The sequence below is a fragment of the Callithrix jacchus genome, chromosome 12 (genome assembly GCF_049354715.1).
Source record: "Callithrix jacchus isolate 240 chromosome 12, calJac240_pri, whole genome shotgun sequence".
Taxonomy (NCBI): domain Eukaryota; kingdom Metazoa; phylum Chordata; class Mammalia; order Primates; family Cebidae; genus Callithrix; species Callithrix jacchus.
This window is the reverse complement of record NC_133513.1, coordinates 28,300,159-28,322,738: the sequence shown is the minus strand read 5'-3', so window position 1 is coordinate 28,322,738 and position 22,580 is coordinate 28,300,159. Positions and strand designations below refer to the sequence as shown.

Genomic DNA, 22,580 nt, shown 5'->3' with positions numbered 1-22,580 from the left:
AACTAAGATCAGTGAAGAACTGAAGGAGACAGAGACACAAAAAACCCTTAAAAAAATCAATAAATCCAGGAGCTGGTTTTTCGAAAAGATCAACAAAATAGACCACTAGCCAAATTAATTAAAGAAAAAAGAGAGACTAACCAAATAGATGCAATAAAAAAAGATAAAGGGGACATCACCACAGATTCCACAGAAATTCAAACCATCATCAGAGATTATTATAAACATCTCTATGCACATAAACTAGTAAACCTGGAAGAAATGGATAAATTCCTGGACACTTGCCTCCTCCCAAGCCTAAATCAGGAAGAACTCAAAACCCTGAATAGACCAATAACAAGGTCTGAAGTTGAGGCAGCAATTAAGAGCCTACCACACAAAAAAAGCCCAGGTCCAGATGGGTTCACAGCCAAATTCTACCAGACACACAAAGAGGAGCTGGGACCACTCCTTCTGAAACTGTTGCAAATAATCCAAAAAGAGAGAATCCTTCCCATATCATTTTATGAGACCAACATCATCCTGATACCAAAACCCGGCAGAGACTCAACAAGAAAAGAAAACTTCAGGCCAATATCCATGATAAACATAGATGCAAAAATCTTCAATAAAATATTGGCAAGCTGATTGCAACAGCACATCAAAAAGCTTATCCACCATGATCAAGTAGGATTCATCCTGGGGATGCAAGGCAGGTTCAACATATGCAAGTCTATAAACGTAATTCACCACGTAAACAGAACCAAAAACAAAAACCACATGATTATCTCAACTGATGCAGAGAAGGCCTTTGACAAAATTCAACAGCGCTTTATGCTAAAAACCCTCAATAAACTAGGTATTGACGGAACGTATCTCAAAATAATAAAAGCTATTTACGACAAACCCACAGCCAATATCATACTGAATGGGCAAAAACTAGAAGCATTCCCTTTGAAATCTGGCACTAGACAAGGATGCCCTCTCTCACCACTCCTATTCAATATAGTACTGGAAGTTCTAGCCAGAGCAATCAGGCAAGAAAAAGAAATAAAGGATATTCAAATAGGAGAGGAGGAAGACAAATTGTCTCTATTTGCAGACGATATGATTGTGTATCTAGAACACCCCATCGTCTCAGCCCAAAATCTCCTGAAACTGATAAGCAACTTCAGCAAAGTCTCAGAATACAAAATCAATGTGCAAAAATCACAAGCATTTCTATACACCAATAACAGACTTAAAGACAGCCAAATCAAGAATGAATTGCCATTCACAATTGCTACAAAGAGAATAAAATACCTAGGAGTACAACTAACAAGGAATATAAAAGACCTCTTCAAGGAGAACTACAAACCACTGCTCAACAAAATAAGAGAGGACACAAACAGATGGAAAAACATTACAGGTTCATGGTTAGGAAGAATCAATATCATGAAAATGGCCATACTGCCCAAAGTCATTTACAGATTCAACGCTATCCCCATCAAGCTACCAATGACCTTCTTCACAGAACTGGAAAAAACCACCATGAACTTCATATGGAACCAAAAGAGAGCCCACATAGCCAAGTCAATTCTAAGCAAAAAAAACAAAGCGAGAGGCATCACACTACTGGACTTCAAACTATACTACAAGCCTACAGTCATCAAAACAGCATGTAGTACTGGTACCAAAACAGAGATATAGACCAATGGAACAGAACAGAGGCAGTGGAGGCAACACAACATATCTACAACTATACAATCTTTGACAAACCTGACAAAAACAAGCAATGGGGAAAGGATTCCCTGTTTAATAAATGGTGTTGGGAAAACTGGCTAGCCATGTGCAGAAAGCAGAAACTGGACCCCTTCCTGACACCTTACACTAAAATTAACTCCAGATGGATTAAAGACTTGAACATAAGACCTAACACTGTAAAAACCCTAGAAGAAAATCTAGGCAAAACCATTCAGGACATAGGAGTAGGCAAGGACTTCATGACCAAAACACCAAAAGCATTGGCAACAAAAGTCAAAATAGACAAACGGGACCTAATCAAACTCCACAGCTTCTGCACAGCAAAAGAAACAGTCATTAGAGTGAATCGGCAACCAAAAGAATGGGGAAAAATTTTTGCAATCTACCCATCTGACAAAGGGCTGATATCCAGAATTTACAAAGAACTAAAACAGATTTACAAGAAAAAGACAAAGAAGCCCATTCAAAAGTGGGTGACAAACAACAAAGAAAAGAAAGAAACTAAAACCAGAAGGATATGAACAGACGCTTTACAAAAGATATACATGAGGCCAACAAACATATGAAAAAATGCTCATCATCACTGGCCATTAGAGAGATGCAAATCAAAACCACATTGAGATACCATCTCACGCCAGTTAGAATGACGATCATTAAAAAATCTCTACTGTTGGTGGGAGTGTAAATTAGTTCAACCATTGTGGAAGACAGTGTGGTGATTCCTCGAGGACTTAGAAATAGAAATTCCATTTGACCCAGCAATCCCATTACTGGTTATATATCCAAAGGACTATAAATCGTTCTACTATAATGACACATGCACACGAATGTTCATTGCAGCACAGTTTACAATAGCAAAGACCTGGAACCAACCCAAATGCCCATTGATGATAGACTGGACAGGGAAAATGTGGCACATATACACCATGGAATATTATGCAGCCATCAAAAACGATGAGTTCATGTCATTTGTAGGGGACACGAATGAACCTGGAAACCATCATTCTCAGCAAACTGACACAAGAACAGAAAATCAAATACCACAGGTTCTCACTCATAGGTGGGTGTTGAACAATGAGAACACATGGACACAGGAAGGGGAGCACTACACACTGGGGTCTGTTGGGGGAAATAGGGGAGGGACAGTGGAGGGTGGGGAGTTGGGGAGAGATAGTATGGAGAGAAATGCCAGATATAGGTGAAGGGGAGGAAGGCAGCAAATCACACTGCCACATGTGTACCTATGCAACAATCTTGCATGTTCTTCACATGTACCCCCAAACCTAAAATGCAATAAAAATTTTAAAGAAATGCATGCATTAAGACATGGAATTAACTCAAATGCCCATCAATTATAGGCTGGATAAAGAAAATGTGGTAGACATACACCACAGAATACTATACAGCCATAAAAAGGAATGAGATTAGACCGGGCGTGGTGGCTCGCCCCTGCAATCCCAGCACTTTGGAAGGCTGATGGGCAGTTCACAAGGTCAGGAGCTCACGACTATCCTGGCTAACACAGTGAAATCCTGTCTCCACTAAAAATCAAAAAATTAACTGGGCATGCTGGTGTGTGCCTATAATCCCAGTTGCTTGGGAGGCTGAGGCAGAAGAATTGCTTGGACCTGGGAGGTGGAGGCTGGCAGTGAGCCGAGACTGTGCCACTGCTCTCTAGCCTGAGCGATAGAACAAGACTTCTCTATTAAAAAAAAAAAAAAAGAAAAGGAACAAGATCATGTCCTTTGCAGGGACATGGATGTAGCCAGAAGCCATTATCCTCAGTAAACTAATGCAGGAACAGAAAACCAAACACTGCATGTTTTTACTTGTAAGTAGGAGCTGAACTGTGAGAACACAGGCACACAGGGAGGGGAACATCACGCACTGGGGCCTGCTGGGGGGTGTAGGAGTGAGAGGGACAGCATTAGGAGGAGTAGCTAATGCATGCTGGGCTTAATACCTAGGTGATGGGTCGATAGGTGCAGCAAACCACCAGGGCACACGTTTACCTACGTAACAAACCTGCACATCCTGCACATGTATCCTGGAACTTAAAATAAAAAAAGAAAAGAAAGAAATTAAAACCAGAGAAAAAATGCATGCCTTAGCTCTGCATAGATATTTCACCCAGAGGCATCATCACAGAGCGGGTGGTGACGATGTCAGAGCAGCTAATATCTCCTGGGGGCTCCTGCGTGCCAGCTGCTGTGTTAAACGCTCTACAAGTATGATCTCATTTGATCCTCCCCGCACCCCATGTATTATTAGTGTCATTTTACAGATGAGGAAACTGAGGCTTAGCAGGGTGTGGGTTGGAGGTGATGGAGCCAGGAAACCAGCTCGGGCAGCCTGGCTCCAGGGCTTGTGCTCCCACGTGGTAGGGGGTGGGGTTAAATCCAGAGGCTCTAGGGGTGAGCTCTGGCATGGCAGGCCTGAGTGCTCTGTGGATGGAAGAGGACCTCGGCCACGCTAGTGTTGAAATAATGGCTACTGCTCGCCGAGCGCGCATCACATGACAGGCTCAGTGTTGCTATTGAGAGGCCATCATCTCATTCCCTCCCCACTGGGTAGGGAAGTCATTACCATTTTACAGATGAAACACTGAGGCCAAGAGCTGTATGCCTGGCTACAGGTCCCAGGTCTGTAAGTGGCCGAGTTTGGATTTAATGGTTGACTCCTAGCTGCTATCCATACTCCTTCCCAGGAGCCAAATCTGAGTGTAAATATTGAGAATCCCTGCCCTGATGGACTCTCCTTTCAGAATCAGGAACGCCCTTGAAGATCAACTATTGCAAAGTTCACAAAGCTCTCAGGGTGAGTCCTGCCGAAAGATGTGCTTTTTTTCTTTCTTTACACATACAGTGGTTTAAAAATAATCTCAGTTGCCAAAGTTAAAAAAAAAAAAAAAAGAAAGAAACATTGGCTGGGCACAGTGGCTCATGCCTGTAATCCCAGCTCTTTGGGAGGCAGAGGTGGGTGGATCATGTGAGGTCAGGAGTTTGAGACCAACCTGACCAACATAGAGAAACCCTATCTCTACTAAAAATACAAAATTAGCTGGGTGTGGTGGCCCATGCCTATAATCCTAGCTACTCAGGAGACTGAGGCAGGAGAATTGCTTGAAACCGGGAGGCAGAGGGTACAGTGAGCTGAGATCACACCATTGTACTCCAGCCTGGGCAACAAGAGCAAAACTCTGTCCGCAAAACAAAACAAATCAAAACAAAACAAACAAAAATTCTGGTTTATCTTGAAAAACAGAAAGGGGAGGTCTGGTACACTGGCCTTGCATTCATTCTTTTTTTTGAGATGGAGTCTTGCTGTCACCCAGGCTGGAGTGCAGTGGCACAATCTCGGCTCACTGTAGCCTCTACCTCCTGGGTTCAAGTGACCCTCCTGCCTCAGCCTCCCAAGTAGCTGGGATTACAGGCACACACCACCATGACTGGTGAATTTTATTTTTAGTAGAGTCAGGGGTTTTACTATATTGGCCAGGCTGGTCTTGAACTCCTGGCCTCAGGTGATCTGCCTGCCTCAGCCTCCCAAAGTTCTGGGATTATAGGCATGAGCTACCGAACCTGGCCTGGCCTTGCACTCCTAAATGCGGACTAGAAACCTGAGTGGAGTGGCAGCCGCCCTGTGGGTGGGCTTATGGTTTACAAATTGCCAAAGTCCTCACCATTCCCTGTGCCGCTGCCAATACGCAGGTAAGTGTCAATTGCTATGCATCACTACATGTGTGTTATTATTTTTTCTTTTTCTTTTTTGAGACAGAGTTTCGCTGTGTCGCCCAGGCTGGAGTACAGTGGTACAGTCATGGCTCACTGCAGCCTCGAATTCCTGGGCTCAAGCGATCTTCCTGCCTCGGCTTCCCAAAGTGCTGGGATTACAGGCCTGGCCACTGTAGCCAGCTATTTCTCTAACGGTACAGTTAAGGGTAAATCGAAGTGACCATGGATCAATGTCTCTATGAAAGGTAGAAGAACAAAGTCTATTGGAAATGGCTTGGAAAAGCCATGGGTTGCAAGAAAAATGGGCAAAGGGACATATCTTGGTGGCAATGGCAAACACATCTATGAATTTACCATGCAAAATGTCTTGCCCATTTCACTCACTGATGTACCTCTTTGGCCCCTGAGACAGTGATTTTGTGACCCTTAGTCGAGAACCACCACCTTGTTTTGCAGATAAGGAAAGTGAGGTCCAGGGAGCTAAATGGCTTCATGCCAAGTAGAGGCACTGGGGTGATGGTGCCAAAGTCAGGCTGCTTTTTGGAGCTTACCTCTGCTGGCTGGCTGGTCATCACCATGACTACTGCTGCCAGCATCCTTCCTTGAGCCCCTCCTCCCACTAGCAGGGTGCTCTCTGTTGGGGGGCTCATTAAAGATGTCTATGTCATCACTGCAGACTTTGGGGGTTGCCCTCCAGGGTCTCTCCTTGGTGTTGACACGCCGGCTGGTCCCCCACCCTGGCTCAGGCTGGGGGCCTTTATCCCCAGCCTCGGTCTCTCCGGGACCCTCACTGATGACATCTTCTGATGGGAGCCTGCCCTTCCAGGCCAGTGGCTTCTCGGGACTAAGCCAGAGGGGTTTTGGCTTCCCGCCTCCCTGCTTCCTGTCCTTCCCGGTGGGAGAAGGTTGTAACCACAGTGGCGTTTTCCCGGGTGGCTCAGAGATTCTTCTGCCCATGAGGTTTTCCAGTTGTTGGATGAGAGAGGGTTCCTCGTGGACAGGAGGGCACCTCACAGGTGGGGAGGTGGCAGGAGCACTGGGCCTGTCACCTATCGAAGTGGGGGCTGCTGACAGTCTCAAATATTCCTCTAACGGGGACAAACTGTCTTTCCCGCAATTAGTAGAATTCAACCTTTCGCCAGACACATTTCCGTGTGAAGAACGCTTTGCATCCACTAATGTTTCAGCTGGCTGTGAGCAACCGAGACCAAGCTCCTTGTCCCCGTTGCCAGCCATCTCGTGGGCACCTCTGCTTTCTTCCGAGTGAGCGTTTACGGCGTTCTCCAGTCGCTCGTTCTTCTCGTTCTTCTGGTCAACCAGGATGCTGCGGTCTACCGGGGCCTCCCTATCTCCTTTATCTAACTCGCCACTGAAGATGAGGTTCCTGTTGACGTAAAGCTTCACGTCCTTGGCACCCATGTCAAGATCCTGAAATCATAAGATTGAGCAAAACAGAGATGCATGGCATCAGACTGATGTATCAAATTTTGGAAGTCGAAGATACCAAAAAAAGAAAAGAAAATGTGAAATGCTGGAAATGGGAGCTTTTGAAAACGGCAGCGCTGGGGGTGTGAAACGAGGCTCGGTCTCATTTCTGTGCGAACCGTTATATACTCTATAAATCAAAGGACTTTCACAAAGAGACGGCCTCAATCGCTGCCTTCGTCATCATTACCTCCTGCTGGGACATTTGTAATAGCCTACTAATTGGTCTCCCTGCTTCCTGTCTCTTGCTACTTTCACTTCAACTTTACATTGCCACCAGAGTTCATTTTCTACAAGAGCAAATCTGCCCAGTCGTTCCCCTGTGTGAAATCCTTCATGTTTTTTTCACAGCCTGTAGCAGTGTTCTTTAAAGTCCAGTTCCTGGGACCATCTGCGCCACAAAGCCTGGGGTGCTTATACAACACAGCCTCCCTGGCCTCCCCGGGTATCGTAATTGGGGTACCGTAAAAGCAGAGGCGGAGACAAGAACTTGTATTTGGCAGGTGATTCCAAGAGGAAATGGGGAAAGTAAGATAGGGCAGGAAAAAAGAAAAACTCAATTGTGGGGGGCTGGTCACTGCTGTGGTCAACTGGTGTTCCTTCCCACAAGGGTCCTCTGCAGAACTCCAAGAACTGACTTTCTCCAAGCCTGGCCTTCACCTATATTAAAAACGGCTCCATCACTGAAGCAGTCGCCAAAAACCTCGCAGCCCCCTCGATCCCGCTCACTTTCCCACTTGCCCATCCGGTCTGTCAGTTGTCCCTCGCCTCTCTCTCCAGAACACTTGTGGGGTCTGACCTTTTTGCCCTGAACGTGCTGCAGCCTTCCTGGCCCAGGCCACCAGGGTCTCTGCCAGACATCACTGTCGCCTCCTAATTGGTCTCTCTGCTTCCACTCTGGGCTGTCTCCTCCAAATCCTGCACTCACACTTCATTTTCTATGCAGCAGTGAGTTTTTTTTTTTTTTTTTTTCTTTTTAACTGAAATCAGATCATGGGAGTCTTCTGCTTAAATGTACCTTGAACATGTCTCTCCGAGAGTGGGACATGGATCCACTGCCTGCTGAAGGCTGCCCTCGGGGCATCAATGCCCCCACACATGCACAAGCTGAGTCGGCTCCCCTGGCAGAGCACCCCATGAGCACCTGAGGCAGGGCACTGTCCACACGCGGGGACTGTCCCGCGTCCACGGCAGCTGCAGTCGGAGGGGAGCCGGGAGGATGCCGTATGAGGACCACTGTCTCAAGGGCAGACTCCAGGTAGCCTCTGCACTCAGAACAAGTTCTCTAGATGATTTCTTCACATGTCGGAGTGGAGAACCACGCCAATGATGGGATAAATGCCAAAGCCCTCCACAGACATGCAGTAACCTTCACAAAGGGTCCCCACCTCACTCTCCTCTCTCCCTGTCCTCCCTAGCATAAATGCCCCTACATCACGCAGGTTCAACTCTCTTCCTTCTATGCGTAAGATAAAATCGCACCTCCTGCTACTGTTCCACTTGGCTCGTCCTCTTGACAGCAACTCTTTCCCCAGCTTTATGGAGGAATAGAACACATACCCCATATGATAAACTGTGCATTTTTAATGGGTACAGCTTGATCAGTTTTAACACGTGTCTACACCGATGAAACCATCACACTCAAAAGAACAAATATGCCTGTCACCCCCAAGGTTTCCTCATGCCCCTTGGTAACCCATCTCCCCTGCCTCCTTCCCTGGCCCCAGGCAACCACCCGGCTACCATCTCTCCCTATACACCGATGTCCCTTCTGGAATGTTTACATAAAGGAATCATGCTGCGTGTTCTCTTTTTTGCCCGGCTTCTTTCAGTCATCATGACTGCTCTGACATTCACTTGTGTTATGGGAGCCAATAGTTCCTTTCCTTCCTACTGCTAAGGAACATTCCATTGCAGGGCCCCCCCCCCCATGATCTGTCCATCATTCTGTCAGTGAATCTCTGAGTGTCACTGTCCCTGTGGCTCCTCTTCCCGCTGGCCTTCTGACTCTGCTTCCACATGGAACCCACCTGGCCCAGGCCAATAACTAGGGTGACAGGCCGTCCTTTTTTGTCTGGGACGATTCTGATTTATACCTGCTGTCCTGGTGTCATTACTAATGACTCTCAGAAGTGTCTGGTTCCTAGAGTAAATTACAGGGTCCGGCCAACGGCCATACTCCATGGGAAATTCTCAGTCCTTTGTGGGGGGTGGGGGGGCAGGTATGGTGGCTCAGTAGTTCTCCACAGCTTCTCCTCCTCCTCCTCTGTGATGACTTTCCTTCCTGGGACTTGTGTGGCTCTGTACCCACCTGGCTTTCTCCTGCCTCGCTGGCTGAGCCTGCAGAAATCCTGGGCTGCTTCATCTTCTTCGGCTGGGCCTTGAACAACTGGGCTGCCCGGGGCTCAGTGCTCGGCCTCCTGAGTGCTCTGCCCTCACTCTCCAGGTGATCCCATCTGGGTCCCAGGCTCACAGTTATTCTCATCTCCAACCCTGACCTCTCCACCAAGCCCCGAGTGACTGATTGGCCTCTCTTCCTGGATATGTCACATGTATTCTAATATTAAAATGCCCGAAACAGAATGCGCTCTTTTTTTTTGAGACTGGATCTTATTCTGTTGCCCAGGCTGGCATGCAGTGGCTTGATCAGGGTTCACTACAACCCCGAATTTCTGGGCTCAAGTGAGCCTCCCGTTTCAGCCTCCTGGGAAGCTGGGACTACAGGTGCATGCCACCACTGCCAGCTAATTAAAAAAAATTTTTGTGGGGGTTAGAGATGGGGTCTCACTATTTTGCCCAGGCTGTTCTTGAACTCCCGGGCTCAAGGGATCCTCCTGCCTTGGCGTCCCAAAGTGCTGGGATTACCAGTGTGAGTCACTGTGCCTGGTGTGCCCCAAACAAAATTCTTAAACCACTTTCTCCAAACCTAGTCTTCAACTACCTTAAAAATAGGTCCATCATTTGAGAAGCTGCTAAAAATCTTGCCATCCCCTCATCCCCTCTTGCTTCTCGCTCACATCCAGTCTGCTGGTGTGCCCCTGGGCTCTCTCCCCAGAACACGCCCTGGACCTGACCTCATGCGCTGCTGCCCGGGCCACGAGGGTCTCTCCTAGAGACACCACCATCACCTCCTAGTCGGTCTCTCATCCTCCCATCTGGGCTGTCTCCCTCAAACCCTGCACTCACTTCATTTTCCACACAGCAGTGAATCTTTTTTTTAACAATGGAAATCAGATCACAGGAGCCTCCTGCTTAAAGCTGCCCAGTGACTTCCTATGGCATTGACAATCAGTCCTTCAGGGGTGCCCGCTGACCACTCTGACTCCGGCTCCTGGTGCCTGCCTCGGTTCCTTGATGTGGCTCAGCCTGTTCCTGCCTTAGAACCTCTGCGCTTGCCTGGCATGTTTGGCCCCAGATGCCCAGAGCCTTGCTCCTTCTTCTCTCCTCAGGACCTTCCCTGGCCACTCGCTAGAGCAGCCCCACCCCATCGGCCCCCTCCCTATCTTACTGCCCTGTTTTCTTTCCTTTTTAGTCTCTCAATGGTCTTGTTTATAAGCTTTTAACTTAGTTGTTTTTCCCACTCAAAGTTAGGCTCCAAGACAGCTGAGGCCCTGCCTGTCTTGTCCAAGGGCACATAGTAGGTACTCAATAATAATTTCTGGGCTAGGCATGGTGGCTCATGCCTGTAATCCCAGAACTTTGGGAGGCTGAGGCAGGAAGATCACCTGAGGTCAGGAGTTCGAGGGCAGCGTGGCCAACATGGTGAAACCTGGCTCTACTAAAAAATACAAAAATTAGCCGGGCGTGATGGTGCGAGCCAGTAATCCCAGCTACTCAGGAGGCTGAGCAGGAGAATCCCTTGAACCCGGGTTACAGAGGTTGCAGTGAGCTGAGATCGTGCCATTACACTCCAGCCTGGATGACAAGAGTAAAACTTCATCTCAAGAAAGAAAATTGCTTTGGAATTACCAAATGAATACACACGGGTATTCTCTCCTGGGAGGAACAAACCTGATCAGAAAAGTGGCAGCCTGTGGGTTTCACCTCCAGACTGTTTATTTCCCCTGTTGCCGTGGCTTCTGATCTCTTGGGAGACGGGATCTGAGACCCTGGAGATGTTCACCTGTACTAACCTCCCACTTAGCCTTCCTGAAAGCTAGGTGAGTAGGAGCTAACAAATTTCAGGATCACTGAGTTACAGAGGTTTCTGCAGCAGTTTAGAAGGAGAACCGTCCAGCCTGTGTTACGCCACAGGAACTCGGCTTCAATCATCCAATTGCGGATGGCAGGCTACTATTTGCCAACTGTCAGAAAAGTCGATTCTCAAAGCACTCTTTTACATGTTTGTATGGATGGATTCTCTGTTTAGCGGAGGCACAGACCAAGTGCGTGCTGTGAATTCATCAGGAAACACCTATCTGAGGACAGCAAGGGCAGTTTTCAACGACTGGTTCTGCAAAATTACTGCCATAGAGACATCTGGTGAGACAGAAACGCCTTCCTTTAAAGAGGTGGTGGGTGCTGGGGAAACCTTCTAGTCCAGCCCAGTCAGAAGGTGGGCATCCTAGTTTTCCTAATAGGGTGCCTGGCTTCCATGACGTGCCCACCCATTTTCCTTTCCCAGTCCAGAGCCCATCTGACCTCCAGCCATCTGCTGCCCTGCTCCCACCAAGATGTCTGGTGGGGAGGGGACTAAGAGAGAAACAGACAGAGGCAGGGGTCAGGCAGGTAAGAGAGAGGAGTGGGCTCAGGTGGAAACTAGTGGTATGCGAGGGTCATGGGGAGGTGGGAAGGTCGTGCTCTGCCTGGCAGCTCTGAGTTCTGAAATGTTTCCAGCACTCTGCAGGCCAAACAAGCCACGTTCATGGGCAGACGTGGCCCCAGGATCATCAGAGAGGGGTCCCCATAGGGAAAAAGTATTAGTCATTTCTCTGGATCTTCTGTTTAAAGGATAACAGACTGCATTGTCCTATGCCATCCTCAGAACGATCCTGCAAGGGAAGCATTAGGGCCCCATTTTATGATGGAGAAACTGAGGCACATGCCCTCCCCAAGGTCATGCAGCTGGTGTGTGGAAGCCACTCTGGCTGGCATGCTGAGGTCTTAACCACATCGTCCTGTGGGTCAAGCTAGATTCCAAGAAAGCCACAGTCCTGGCCCACGCTGGCCTGACCACTGGCAGGAGCCCCTGCACTTGTGGAGCTCAGAGCCCCAACCCTTTCTTTAAATTTTCTTTTTACTTTTTGAGATGGAGTCTCACTCTGTCACCCAGGGTGGAGTGCATGCAGCAGTGGCGTGATCTCAGCTCACTGCAACATTTGCCTCCTGGGTTTAAGGGATTCTTGTGCCTTAGCCTCCCAAATAGCTGGGATTACAGGTGCGTGCCACCATGCCTGGCTACTTTTTGTATTTTTAGTAGAGACAGGGTTTCACCATGTTGATTAGGCTGGTCTTGAACTCCTGACCTCAGGTAATCTGTGTGCCTCAGCCTCCCAGAGTGCTGCGTGAACCATTGCACCTAGCTGTTTTTTCCGTTTTTTGTTTGTTTGTTTTTAACTAAGTCCCTATGGACAAACTGTCTCCCGTCCCATCCTAGCCTCCTCGTCCACCTCCACTGGGTGGTGTGTGTATGTGTGGGCTCGAGCCCTTTGAGACATTTTTCTACATATTTACATATATACTACTTTAGTGTCATTATACTACAGGAGTGTGCTTAGAGGCTATATGAGAGCCACATCTGCCCCAGGAAGAACACAGGATGGAGGATTCTGCGAGCCGGGATTCCTCTGCACCCCGGGATTCCTCTGCACCCCCTCAGTGCAGCTCTGTATAAAGGACATCTTTAGCAAAGGATCCAGGGGGAAAATCCCCTCTCTCCTCAAGAGCCAGCCTGCTTCCTCCCTCTCCGGTAGACAGGGCTTTAACTCCAGGCTCTTTTCTCCCTTGCTCTGTCTTCTTCCTGGAAGTGCACAGTGAAATGCCTTCCTGCCGACTGTCTTAACCTAAACCTTTAGAACCCTGTGCGTGTGGTGTCTGTGTGTGTGCGTGCGTGTGTGTGTGTCCTTGTTTCCTTGGTGTGAATATTTATTTCCCTCTTTAGCGTTATTTTGATGCCTTTTGTTCATGCTGCCTCAAACCCCCTTTGCAATGGGTTTTGAAAAGGACACTCTGAAACTCTGCGGCTAGTATGTGGTTAATGGGAACACCTTTCCTGGCCCACATTTTGCCCTTATCTTCCTCCTTTACAGTTGGCGAGAATCAACTGTGCTGAAACTTTAACGCATTTTTAATACAATATTAATATTTTTTCAACCTAAGTAATTAATTAACTCAGCAAGGCCACTTTCCTCCCTGGCCCTGATGTAGAATGGCGTGTTTCTTGCAATGAACACACAACTGCCCAACAAGGATGAACGGTGGCTTTCACTGTGACAACAGCGAAGTGGAGCCGTGGGCTTTAGCATCTTAAGTCACTTTCCCCGGAGACAAGCACCTGCCTTCGGTGCAGCCAATACAACCAGAGAACAAACATCTGGAACGAAGCATTGGCTAAACCCAAATACTGCATGCCAAGGTGGGTCCGTTAAGGCAAACGATGCCTTGGCATTTCACCAGGCATTTCAGAATTTCAGAATTATTAGTAATATTTACAAATTGGGAGCTTCCACATAACAAGGTACATTTCTGGCCTCTGCTGACACGACTGGAATCAGCCCATACACGCACCGGCTGAACTTCAGGCCCAGCCCAGGGAGCCCACACGGCAGGTGTCCCACACCCTGGGAGTTGTGTCATTGGCTGGGAACATTCACTGGCACCTCTGCAGAGAAAAAGCATGGCTGCTGTCCTTCCTCGCTCTTTGCCCGGAAGTGCTGGCTCCGGAACAGGAAGGAGCCAGGGGTTTAGTGTTTGTCTTCCGGACTCACTGTCTTTATCCCAACTGTAGGTCTATCGAGGTATGGAGGGCTACTGGGGGTGAGATGCTGTCATCCAGAGAGCTGACACGCATACTTCAGGACCTGGCTCCAGGGCTGATTCCCTGTCTCCCTCTCCTTCCTGATTCCAGTTGACTTGAGTCTTCCTCTGGGCTTTCAGGGTTGGGCTTGCAACCTGGCTCTCTGCACCTACTGCTTAGCCAAGTGTCCACAGACGCCTTCCTTTGAAGAAGTGGTGGGTGATGGGGACACCATCTAGTCCAGCACAGTCACAAGGTGGGCCATTTAGCTTTCCCAGTGGGATACCTAGCTTCCATGATATGGCCACCCATCTTCCTGTCCTCCTCAAGAAGCAAGACCTGCAAGGAGAGGGGAAAGGGCTATTCCTGTCTGTCTTAAGGGCTTGCTCTGGTGACTAAACCCACAGGGAGTTCTGGTTTCCCTGGCGAGTGACCTTCATGGTCTGTTACATGTCCCTTGGGAGGAAGGCCAATGAAAACCATTCTTCGTGATGTGAAATTTTATTTCCTCGAAGGGGCAGAAGAAGATGGTAAGACACCGAGACACTGAACAAACACCTACCATATGCCACACTCTGGGAAGACCGTGGTGTGCCCCACCCAGCATCACAGACTCAGGATGACAAACATGGATGGGATCTGATTAGGTCACACATTGGTGGTCCTCTGGCTGAAACCATGCTCGTTTAGCTCACTGAGCATTTCAGAATTACTAGCGATGTTTACAAATTGGAGCTTCAGGATAACATGGTGCATTTCTGACCTCTGTTGAAAAATGTAGGCTGTGTGGCAATGCCAGGTTGGCACTAACATGTTGAATAGTGGCTGCCCTCCTGCAGGGCCTGGCTCTCCAGTAACAATAGTTGCTCTATAGACAGGGCTATGCTGGGCATGGTGGCTCATGACTATAATCCCAGCACTTTGGGAGGCCGAGGTGGGCAGATCACCTGAGGTCAGGAGTTCGAGACCAGCCTGGCCAACATAGTGAAACCCCATCTCTACTAAAAATACAAAAAAATGTTGCCAGGTGTGGGGGTGCATGCCTGTAGTCCCAGCTACTCAGGAGAGTGAGGCAGGAGTATCACTTGAACCTGGGAGGTGGAGGTGGCAGTGAGCCAAGATTGCGCCATTGCACTCCAGCTGGGCAACAAAGCAAGACTCCGTCTCAAAAAAAAAAAAAAGGCAGGTCTGTGAAGTGGGCACCAGACTGCCTGGTAGTCATGGGGTCGCCGGCAAGTTGCTCTGCCTGTGTCTCAGTTTCCCCATCCATAAAATGGAGCTGGTAACTGCAGTAACTGTCTCATAGACTGTGGTGCAGAGTAAATGAGCTGATTTATGTAAAGTGCTTTAAACACCGCTTGCCACATATGCAAGAAACAGGAGCTACCCTCATGTCTTGTAGCTAATGTACTATGCCTAAATGTGAAGACCCGTCGAGGCTGGCTGCTCTGGCTGGCATGGCTCAGAGACACTGCTCCTACAGAGCCCAGTGTAGCAGTCCCCGTTTCTGGCAGAGGCTGGCAGCAGGCACAGGAGGAACCCCATGTACTCTGAGGACTAAACTCTGCTAAGTTTGGGGTGAGGCCCTGGCATGCAATTCTTGTGATTTTATTCAATGCAGCCGACACTGTATGGGGGTTTTTGGGGGTATCATGGCCTGTATGGGATGCAAAGGAAGCAAGCCAGGGTCCTCGTCTTGAAGAGTTCACAACCAGCTGCACGTGAAGGGGTCACATGCTCAAATGCTAGTGGCACCACAGCCATGGGGGTCTGTGAGCTGAAGGACACATACCTCCAAGTCCAGAGGAAGCAGGGACCACTCAGCTTCAGCCAGTGGGTGAAAGAGAGGGAATATTCCTAGGCCCTCAAAAGCCAATTTCCAAATGTTGTCATCAGACAATTTGTAAGCTGTAAACACTGTGAGGACCAAATGGAACGCATCTGCAGGGTGGATTTGGCCAGGGGGACCTGTTTGTACACCAGAAACTCAGGACCCTAAGGAATAGCCTCAGGAAGCAGAGACTTAGTGCCAGGAAGGGTGTGGCTGGAGACCCCCAGAAGGGGCCTAAGGCAGGCTTAGGGGGATGGGGAGGCTTGTAGGTGAAGTCAGGCTTAAGCAGAACCTGAATGTTTTGAAAGGCAGGTTTGTAACAAGACGGGTCAGGTATTCCAGGCTCTGAGGATGGCAGGAACTAAGGCAGAGAGGAGAGAAGGTATGGGAGCCAGTGGGAGGTCAAAGCTGTGTGAGCATGAAGGAGGCAGACTACCAGATTCTGGGGTCAGGGAGTGGAAGAAGTCACTAATGCAAACACATTCAGGGTCCGGGCAAGTCCCGCAAATGAGACAGCCAATGGGGTGAAAGGACCACTGTGTCGCTGTGACTCAGCTCCACTGAAGCTTCCAGGTGTAAATGTGGCATCTTCTAGTTTCTCAAGAAAAGCAAAAGAACTTCATATTTTCATGCAAAGCCTCCCAATTTTAAAATGTTGGCCATTAATTCAAAGAATTTTGAAAACATCACGTGATCCAACAGAAGTCTACCTATGAGCTGCATCTGGTCATCAGGGCACAGCCTCTGTGTCCAGCCTTCTTCCCAGGATGCTCTGGGAGGCATGTGACGGCAGTGGGCCATGCCTGCTCCCCTGAGGCATTCTGCAGCTGGGAGGGCTGGCGCTCGTCCCCTTCACTGCAGGGTCCCTGGGCCTCCCCTGCCTGGGCATGAGCTTGCAGGGGTGGGCAGCGTGTCAGTGCTGATTCCCAGCACAACGCCTGGGCTTGGGGCAACTGTCAAACCTCTGATGATGAGAGGAGGGGCTGAGCCCATGAGCAGTGGAGGGGAGGATGGGGACACATGGGAATGAGGCATCATGCAGCAACAGGCAGAAGGGGAAGGGCGAGCTGAATTGGGAAGGAGACTGGTTTTGGTCATAGAACTGGTAGGATTTAGAGGTGCCTGACAGTGAGGGGCAAAGGGAAGTCAGAAGATCAAAGTTGTGAGCCAAGAGCTGGCGCGGACAGAAAAAGGAAGTGGAGAAGGAAGCCTGGCGTGGGTGGACAGATGGGGAGGGTTTGGGTGTGCCGAGCGGCATTAGTGTGCATTCGCAGTAAGAAAGGCCAGGCATAGCGAACCAGTGGTCAGGCCTGCAGCTTTGATCTGTGGTTGTGTCAAGTAAGGTTTAAGTTTGGGAGCTGATGAATAAATTCAACAGCATGTGACTCCTATGTTCTCAGAGAAAAAGAAAAAGGACCTAGGTTGGGTATGATTTTCTATCTTCCCTGGTGATTTTCCCTTCTTTGAGAGGCAGCATTTCAATTTCCCATTGAAGAGCCAGCCTTCTCTTAATCTCACCTCATGTGGATAATGTGGGCCCACCCCAGGGAGCAATGCAGACCTGACCAATGGGCACTAGATTGCAGCTTCCATGAGGGCAGTCTCTTTCTGCAGGGACTGATATAATAATTATGAACCTGATGCCACTGGGGGGCTCCCACGTGGAATCTGAGGATGAGGCCAGCACAGAGGAGAAGGGAGGTAAGTGATGGATGGAGGCAGATTCCTGATGACATCACATGAACTCCTGAATGCCACCATACCTAAAGCTAGCCACCCAGCGTCTTCTGTTACAGAAGCCAAAGACTTCTATTTTGTGCTTAACCCAATTTTAATTGGGTTTTCTGCCCTTTGCTACCAAGAGAATCCTGGCTGATACAATAGCCTTGCTACCGAGAACTCCAATCTACAGGCTCAGCTACTGAATCAGTCCTGGCCAAGGCTGGCAGGAGGCAGGTGAAAAGCTCTACCCTCCAGGTGGTCTGTGATGTCTCCTGCTGCGCCAGTCAGCACCTACACCTGGGTGAACAGCCCTCTCCTGCCCAGGTGTCTGCCTACTTCCAGCTGCAGCCTGCCCACCTGGTCTGCGCAGCACAGGACATGGGTCTCAGCTTCCATGCCGGCTCTGCGTCTACTTTCATTCTTGCTAGGAGCAGACCCTGGCTCTGAATCCCTATGTTCTTGTGGGGCCACTCTATTTAAAGGCTGAATTTCGCTGGGCCCAGTGGCTCACGCCTGTAAGTTCCAGCACTTTGGGGGGCAGAGGCAGGTGGATCACTGGGGCCAAGAGTCTGAGAGCAGCTTGGCCAACACTGTAGAACCCGTCTCTATTAAAAATATGAAAATTAGCTGGGCATGGTGGCTCACGCCTGTAGTCCCAGCCACTCGGGAAGTTGATGCAGGAGAATTGCTTGAATCCGGAGGGGTGGAGTTTGCACAGTGAGCTGAGATCACGCCACTGCACTCCAGCCTGGGTAACAACATGAGACTCTGTCTCTAAATATGTAAACAAATAAATAAAGGCTGAATTCTCTGTTCACCTCTCCTTCCCCTGCTGGCTAGGGACCCACTTTAAACCTGACCCTCTCATGGCTACCGTGCCTCTACCTACCTGAGAGAAGACTCTGCCCACGGACTGTACTCACTGCATCCCACCGTTCTGGTCACTGGCAGTGGCCTAGCCCAAGCCTGAGGTCCACAGCTCAGGAAGCTTCCCATGCAGTGTAGTCAGTCCCCTTTCCACCAGTCGCCCTGCTAAGATGCCCGCCATACTTCCCCAGCATCATGCTGCCCAGACCCTGCCATGGGGCAGAGCCTTCAGGTTGCACTGACTCAGGTGACCAAACGAAGGTTACATCTTTGACTTCCAAGTCATTGCCACATTTGGTGTTGGTTTGTATGAGGGTCCAAACAAGCCAAGTGTAAAAGAGACAATTCTGAGGGAATGAGGAATGTTTAGCTATGAAGTGGGTATCAGAGCATAACTAACGAATCATGGCCAGCCACGATAGTGGCATCAAGGTTATAGAAAAGTAAACATCTTTTTTGTTAGAGATGCATACTGAAGAATTTATGAGTCAAATAGTGTGATAGCTACAATTTACTTTCAAATGTTAGGGGGATATGTGAAACAACAATAGCAGAATGTTGATAATGACTGGAGCTGGTGATGGATACATGCCTCATTACTGAACTAATCTCTTCCCTTTTGCATTTAGTTGAAAACTTCTTCCAAGAAAAAGACACTGTGAAAATCCAAATACTGTCACAGGATGAGTTGAGTGCACCCAAAGTACACCCCAAAAGCACTGACACCCTCATCCAAGCCACCACCATCTTCAGCTAGACAGTTCTTAGCGAGCCTATGCCTTGAGCCTCCTCTCTGGGCTCCCTCTGCCCCCGATCCATTCTCCAAATCAAGCAGAGTAGTCTTTTAAATTTCTCAGCCAGGACAGGGCGTGGTGGCTCATGCCTGTAATCCCAACACTTAGGGAAGCTGAGGCAGGAGGATGAATGGAGGCCAAGAGTTTGAGACCAGCCTATCTCTACAAAAAATAAAAAACGGGCCGGGTGCGGTGGCTCAAGCCTGTAATTCCAGCACTTTGGGAGGCCAAGGCGGGTGGATCACGAGGTCAAGAGATCGAGACCATCATGGTCAACATGGTGAAACCCCATCTCTACTAAAAATACAAAAAATTAGCTGGGCATGGTGGCACGCGCCTGTAATCCCAGCTACTCAGGAGGCTGAGGCAGGAGAATTGCCTGAACCCAGGAGGCAGAGGTTTCGGTGAGCCAAGATCGCACCGTTGCACTCCAGCCTGGGTAACAAGAGCGAAACTCTGTCTCAAAAATAAATAAATAAAATAAAAAACGAGCTGTGTATGATATGTACACTTGGAGTCCCAGCGACATGGGAGGCTGAGGTTGGGGGAACGCTTGAGCCCAGGTTGCAGTGAGCTATGATCACGCCACCGTACTCCAGCCTGGGCAACAGAGAGAGAATGTCTAGAAAAAAAAAAGCATCCTCCATCAGATCACATCACCCTGCTCACAAGCCTCTGGTGATGACACTGATAGCTGAGCCCTGTATAGAGGGCAGGAGGCCAGGAATGATTCAGAACACTTGACACACATTCACTGGACAATATCCCATGTTTCACAGAAAGCTGAGCTGTAGAGATGTGAGGTAGCCTGCCCAAGGCCACACAGTCTCAGGTGGGCTGGCTCTGACCACACGGTATTCTGCTTGTCTCTGAATCGAATGCAAACCTGCTGGCCTACAGGATTTGGTCCCCATCTCCCTCTGGGACCTCCCTTGACACTCCTTGTTCCCCATGCTCCAGCTACTTGGTGAAACCACAGTCCTCGAACTCCTGCCTCAGGGCCTTTGTTCCTGCTGTGCCCTGCAGGGAATGCCCTTCCACAGATGCCCCACAGCTACTCCTGGTCATCACTGAGCTCGGGGAAGGCCTCTGGCCACCTGGCTCAAGGCAGCCCAGCCTCCTCCTCCTCCCCGTGGCCCTCGCTCACCGTCCTGTTTTACTGTCTTCGGAACACTCAGTGTGACCTGAAATGTTATTTGTTGTGTCCTTGTTTACTGTCCCCTCCCCAACAGAAGGCACAGGCCTTGTCTATTTGTTCACCACTGCACCCTCAGCACCGAGACACATGCAGTTCCCTATGTAGTCACCAGCCACGTATGGCTACTTCAAATTAAAATTAATGAATTACAATGTAAAGTGCAGTCAGTGTCTCAGTGCACTAGCCACTTGCAAAGTCCTCAATGGCCACTTGTGTCTAGTGGTTATGTACCCTACAGGGCAGGTACAGGACGTTTCTATCATCAGGGAAAGTTTGAGCGAGCAGCGGTGGCCTACGCCAGTGGTCCCAGCCTTTTGGGCACAGGGACTGGTTTTGTGGAAGACAGTTTTTCTGTCAATGGTTGGAGGGATGGGGATGGTTTCAGGATGAAACTGTTCCACCTCCGATCATCAGGCATTAGATTCTCATAAGGAGCATGCAACCTAGATCCTTCCCACGTGCAGGTCCCAATAGGGTTCCCATGGGTATGAGAATCTCACGCTGCTGATCTGACAGGAGGCGGAGCTCAGGTGGTAATGTTTGCACATCTGGTGCTCAACTCCTGCTGTGTGGCCTGGTCCTAACAGACTGGTACCAGCCTGTGGTCTGGGGTCTGGGGACCCCTGGCCTAGACCACATGATGTGTCACAGAAATAGGCCCCTGGGGAAATGCACTGCAGCATTCATTTATTCAAAACCAGTATAATGAGTGCCTTTCTGAATATAATCTATACCCTGGGTGCCCATCCTGCCTGGATGCTCGCTGCCGTCTTACTCCCTGCTGTGACCAGGCTGTAGGCAGCACTTGCCGTGGGGACAGTGCGCCTAGCTGTCCTGTCACATATAACTAATGTGACTGTTATAAAGGCAAACAGATGGGCCATGGGGAGCTGCTGGAAGCCCACTTTCTGGGTGAGTTATCACCTACTAGAGAAGGGAGACTGTTGGTTTTTTTCTCCCGGCAGATGCCACTCTGCAGGAGAAGCAGTGCCACGAAAAACCAGAGAAAGACAGGCGGACCTCAAATCCCCTCCCTGGCTTTGTCTCTTGCAACCTGCTAGCTGGGCAAGTCACTTCATCTGGGGAACACCAAAAGATGCCACACACATATTGTCACATCCTTCTGAGCCCACGGCAGACGTCGCCGATCAATCATCGCACCCTTTCCTCCATGAACCAGAAAGAAAGTTCCAGATCTTTCTCAGGACACCACTCCAGCAAGCTGTTTCCCAGCAGAGTTGGCAAAAGAGACACAGTCTATTTGCTATGTGGGAGCTCACTGTCCTAAGTTCTGGCTTCTTCGCCTATAAGATGGGAAACACCGCCACCTGCCTCATAGGATCACTGGGGGTTAACTGAGACGATTCATTTGTTCAGTTACTTGTTCACGCATCACATATTTACTGAGTGCCCACGGGGTGCCTCATGCCTGCCTGATACCCGAGGCGTTCAATAAATGACAGCTGTCACACGTAGAGACGTCTGTGAGCTGCCTTCTGTGCACTGCCATGGTGGCGGTGAGCCTCCATGTCCTCACTTCGCCTCTTCCATCCCTCTCCTCCGGGCCAGCTGACACTTACAGTATCAACTAGTGAGGGGGAACGGAGCCCATAAATGCTAGCATGAGGATTTTACAGGCCGCACATTTCCCAATAAAAGAGACTCCCTTTTTCTAGTCCCTTCCTTTTTTCCATTCTAAATAAGCCCGGTTGGATTAGCTTCCCCAATTTAACTTTTCTTCTTCAGATTCCCATACACAAAACACTGTATTAACAAGCCATGTCTACCAGGCCAAGCTATATTTCCTATAAACTCTCATTTTATCTCCTCTAAAACACACAGTAATAGCATCGTCTGGAGAATATTAAATCAAACCAACCTGCAGCTGCATGTGTTTGCGCTTTCCTGCTCCTGGGAAATTCTGGCAACAGATGGGTGTGTGTTACATAAGCGATGCCCTGGCAGGAACCGCAGTCCTCCACACTCCACCCTGGGTGTGGAAAGACCTCGGCTCTCGAATCCCCACAGCCAACAGCGAGCTCCCCAAGCACCCGCGATGACACCCCATGCTCCTGCAGGATTCTTAATACCCTGTGCCTTTTTAAACTATTCTATAAGCACAAGGAAGGCTGAGCAAAGGTTAAAGAAGAAAAGCAGGCCCTGGGCAAAAGGGATGAAGCTTATCTTTGTTGTAATCCTGCACATAAAATCTGCTTTCCTTGCCCTGAGATATATATACAGTGACAGGGCCGAGCTGCAGGGTGCAGGCACA

General features: G+C 49.1%; 1 protein-coding gene across 35 annotated transcripts in view; it reads right to left on the bottom strand.

The window, feature by feature from the left end:
• Nucleotides 1-22,580, bottom strand: part of KATNIP (katanin interacting protein) — a 227,848-nt gene that overhangs the window by 40,450 nt on the left and 164,818 nt on the right. For all 35 annotated transcript variants that reach the window (XR_013524760.1, XR_013524756.1, XR_013524757.1 and 32 more), the window contains one exon: nucleotides 6,008-6,884. Coding sequence is in view for 32 of the 35 variants with exons in the window: in XM_078344986.1 (XP_078201112.1) it covers nucleotides 6,008-6,884 (877 nt within the window). In the remaining 3 variants the exon portion in view is untranslated. The remainder of the gene's footprint in view (nucleotides 1-6,007; nucleotides 6,885-22,580) is intronic.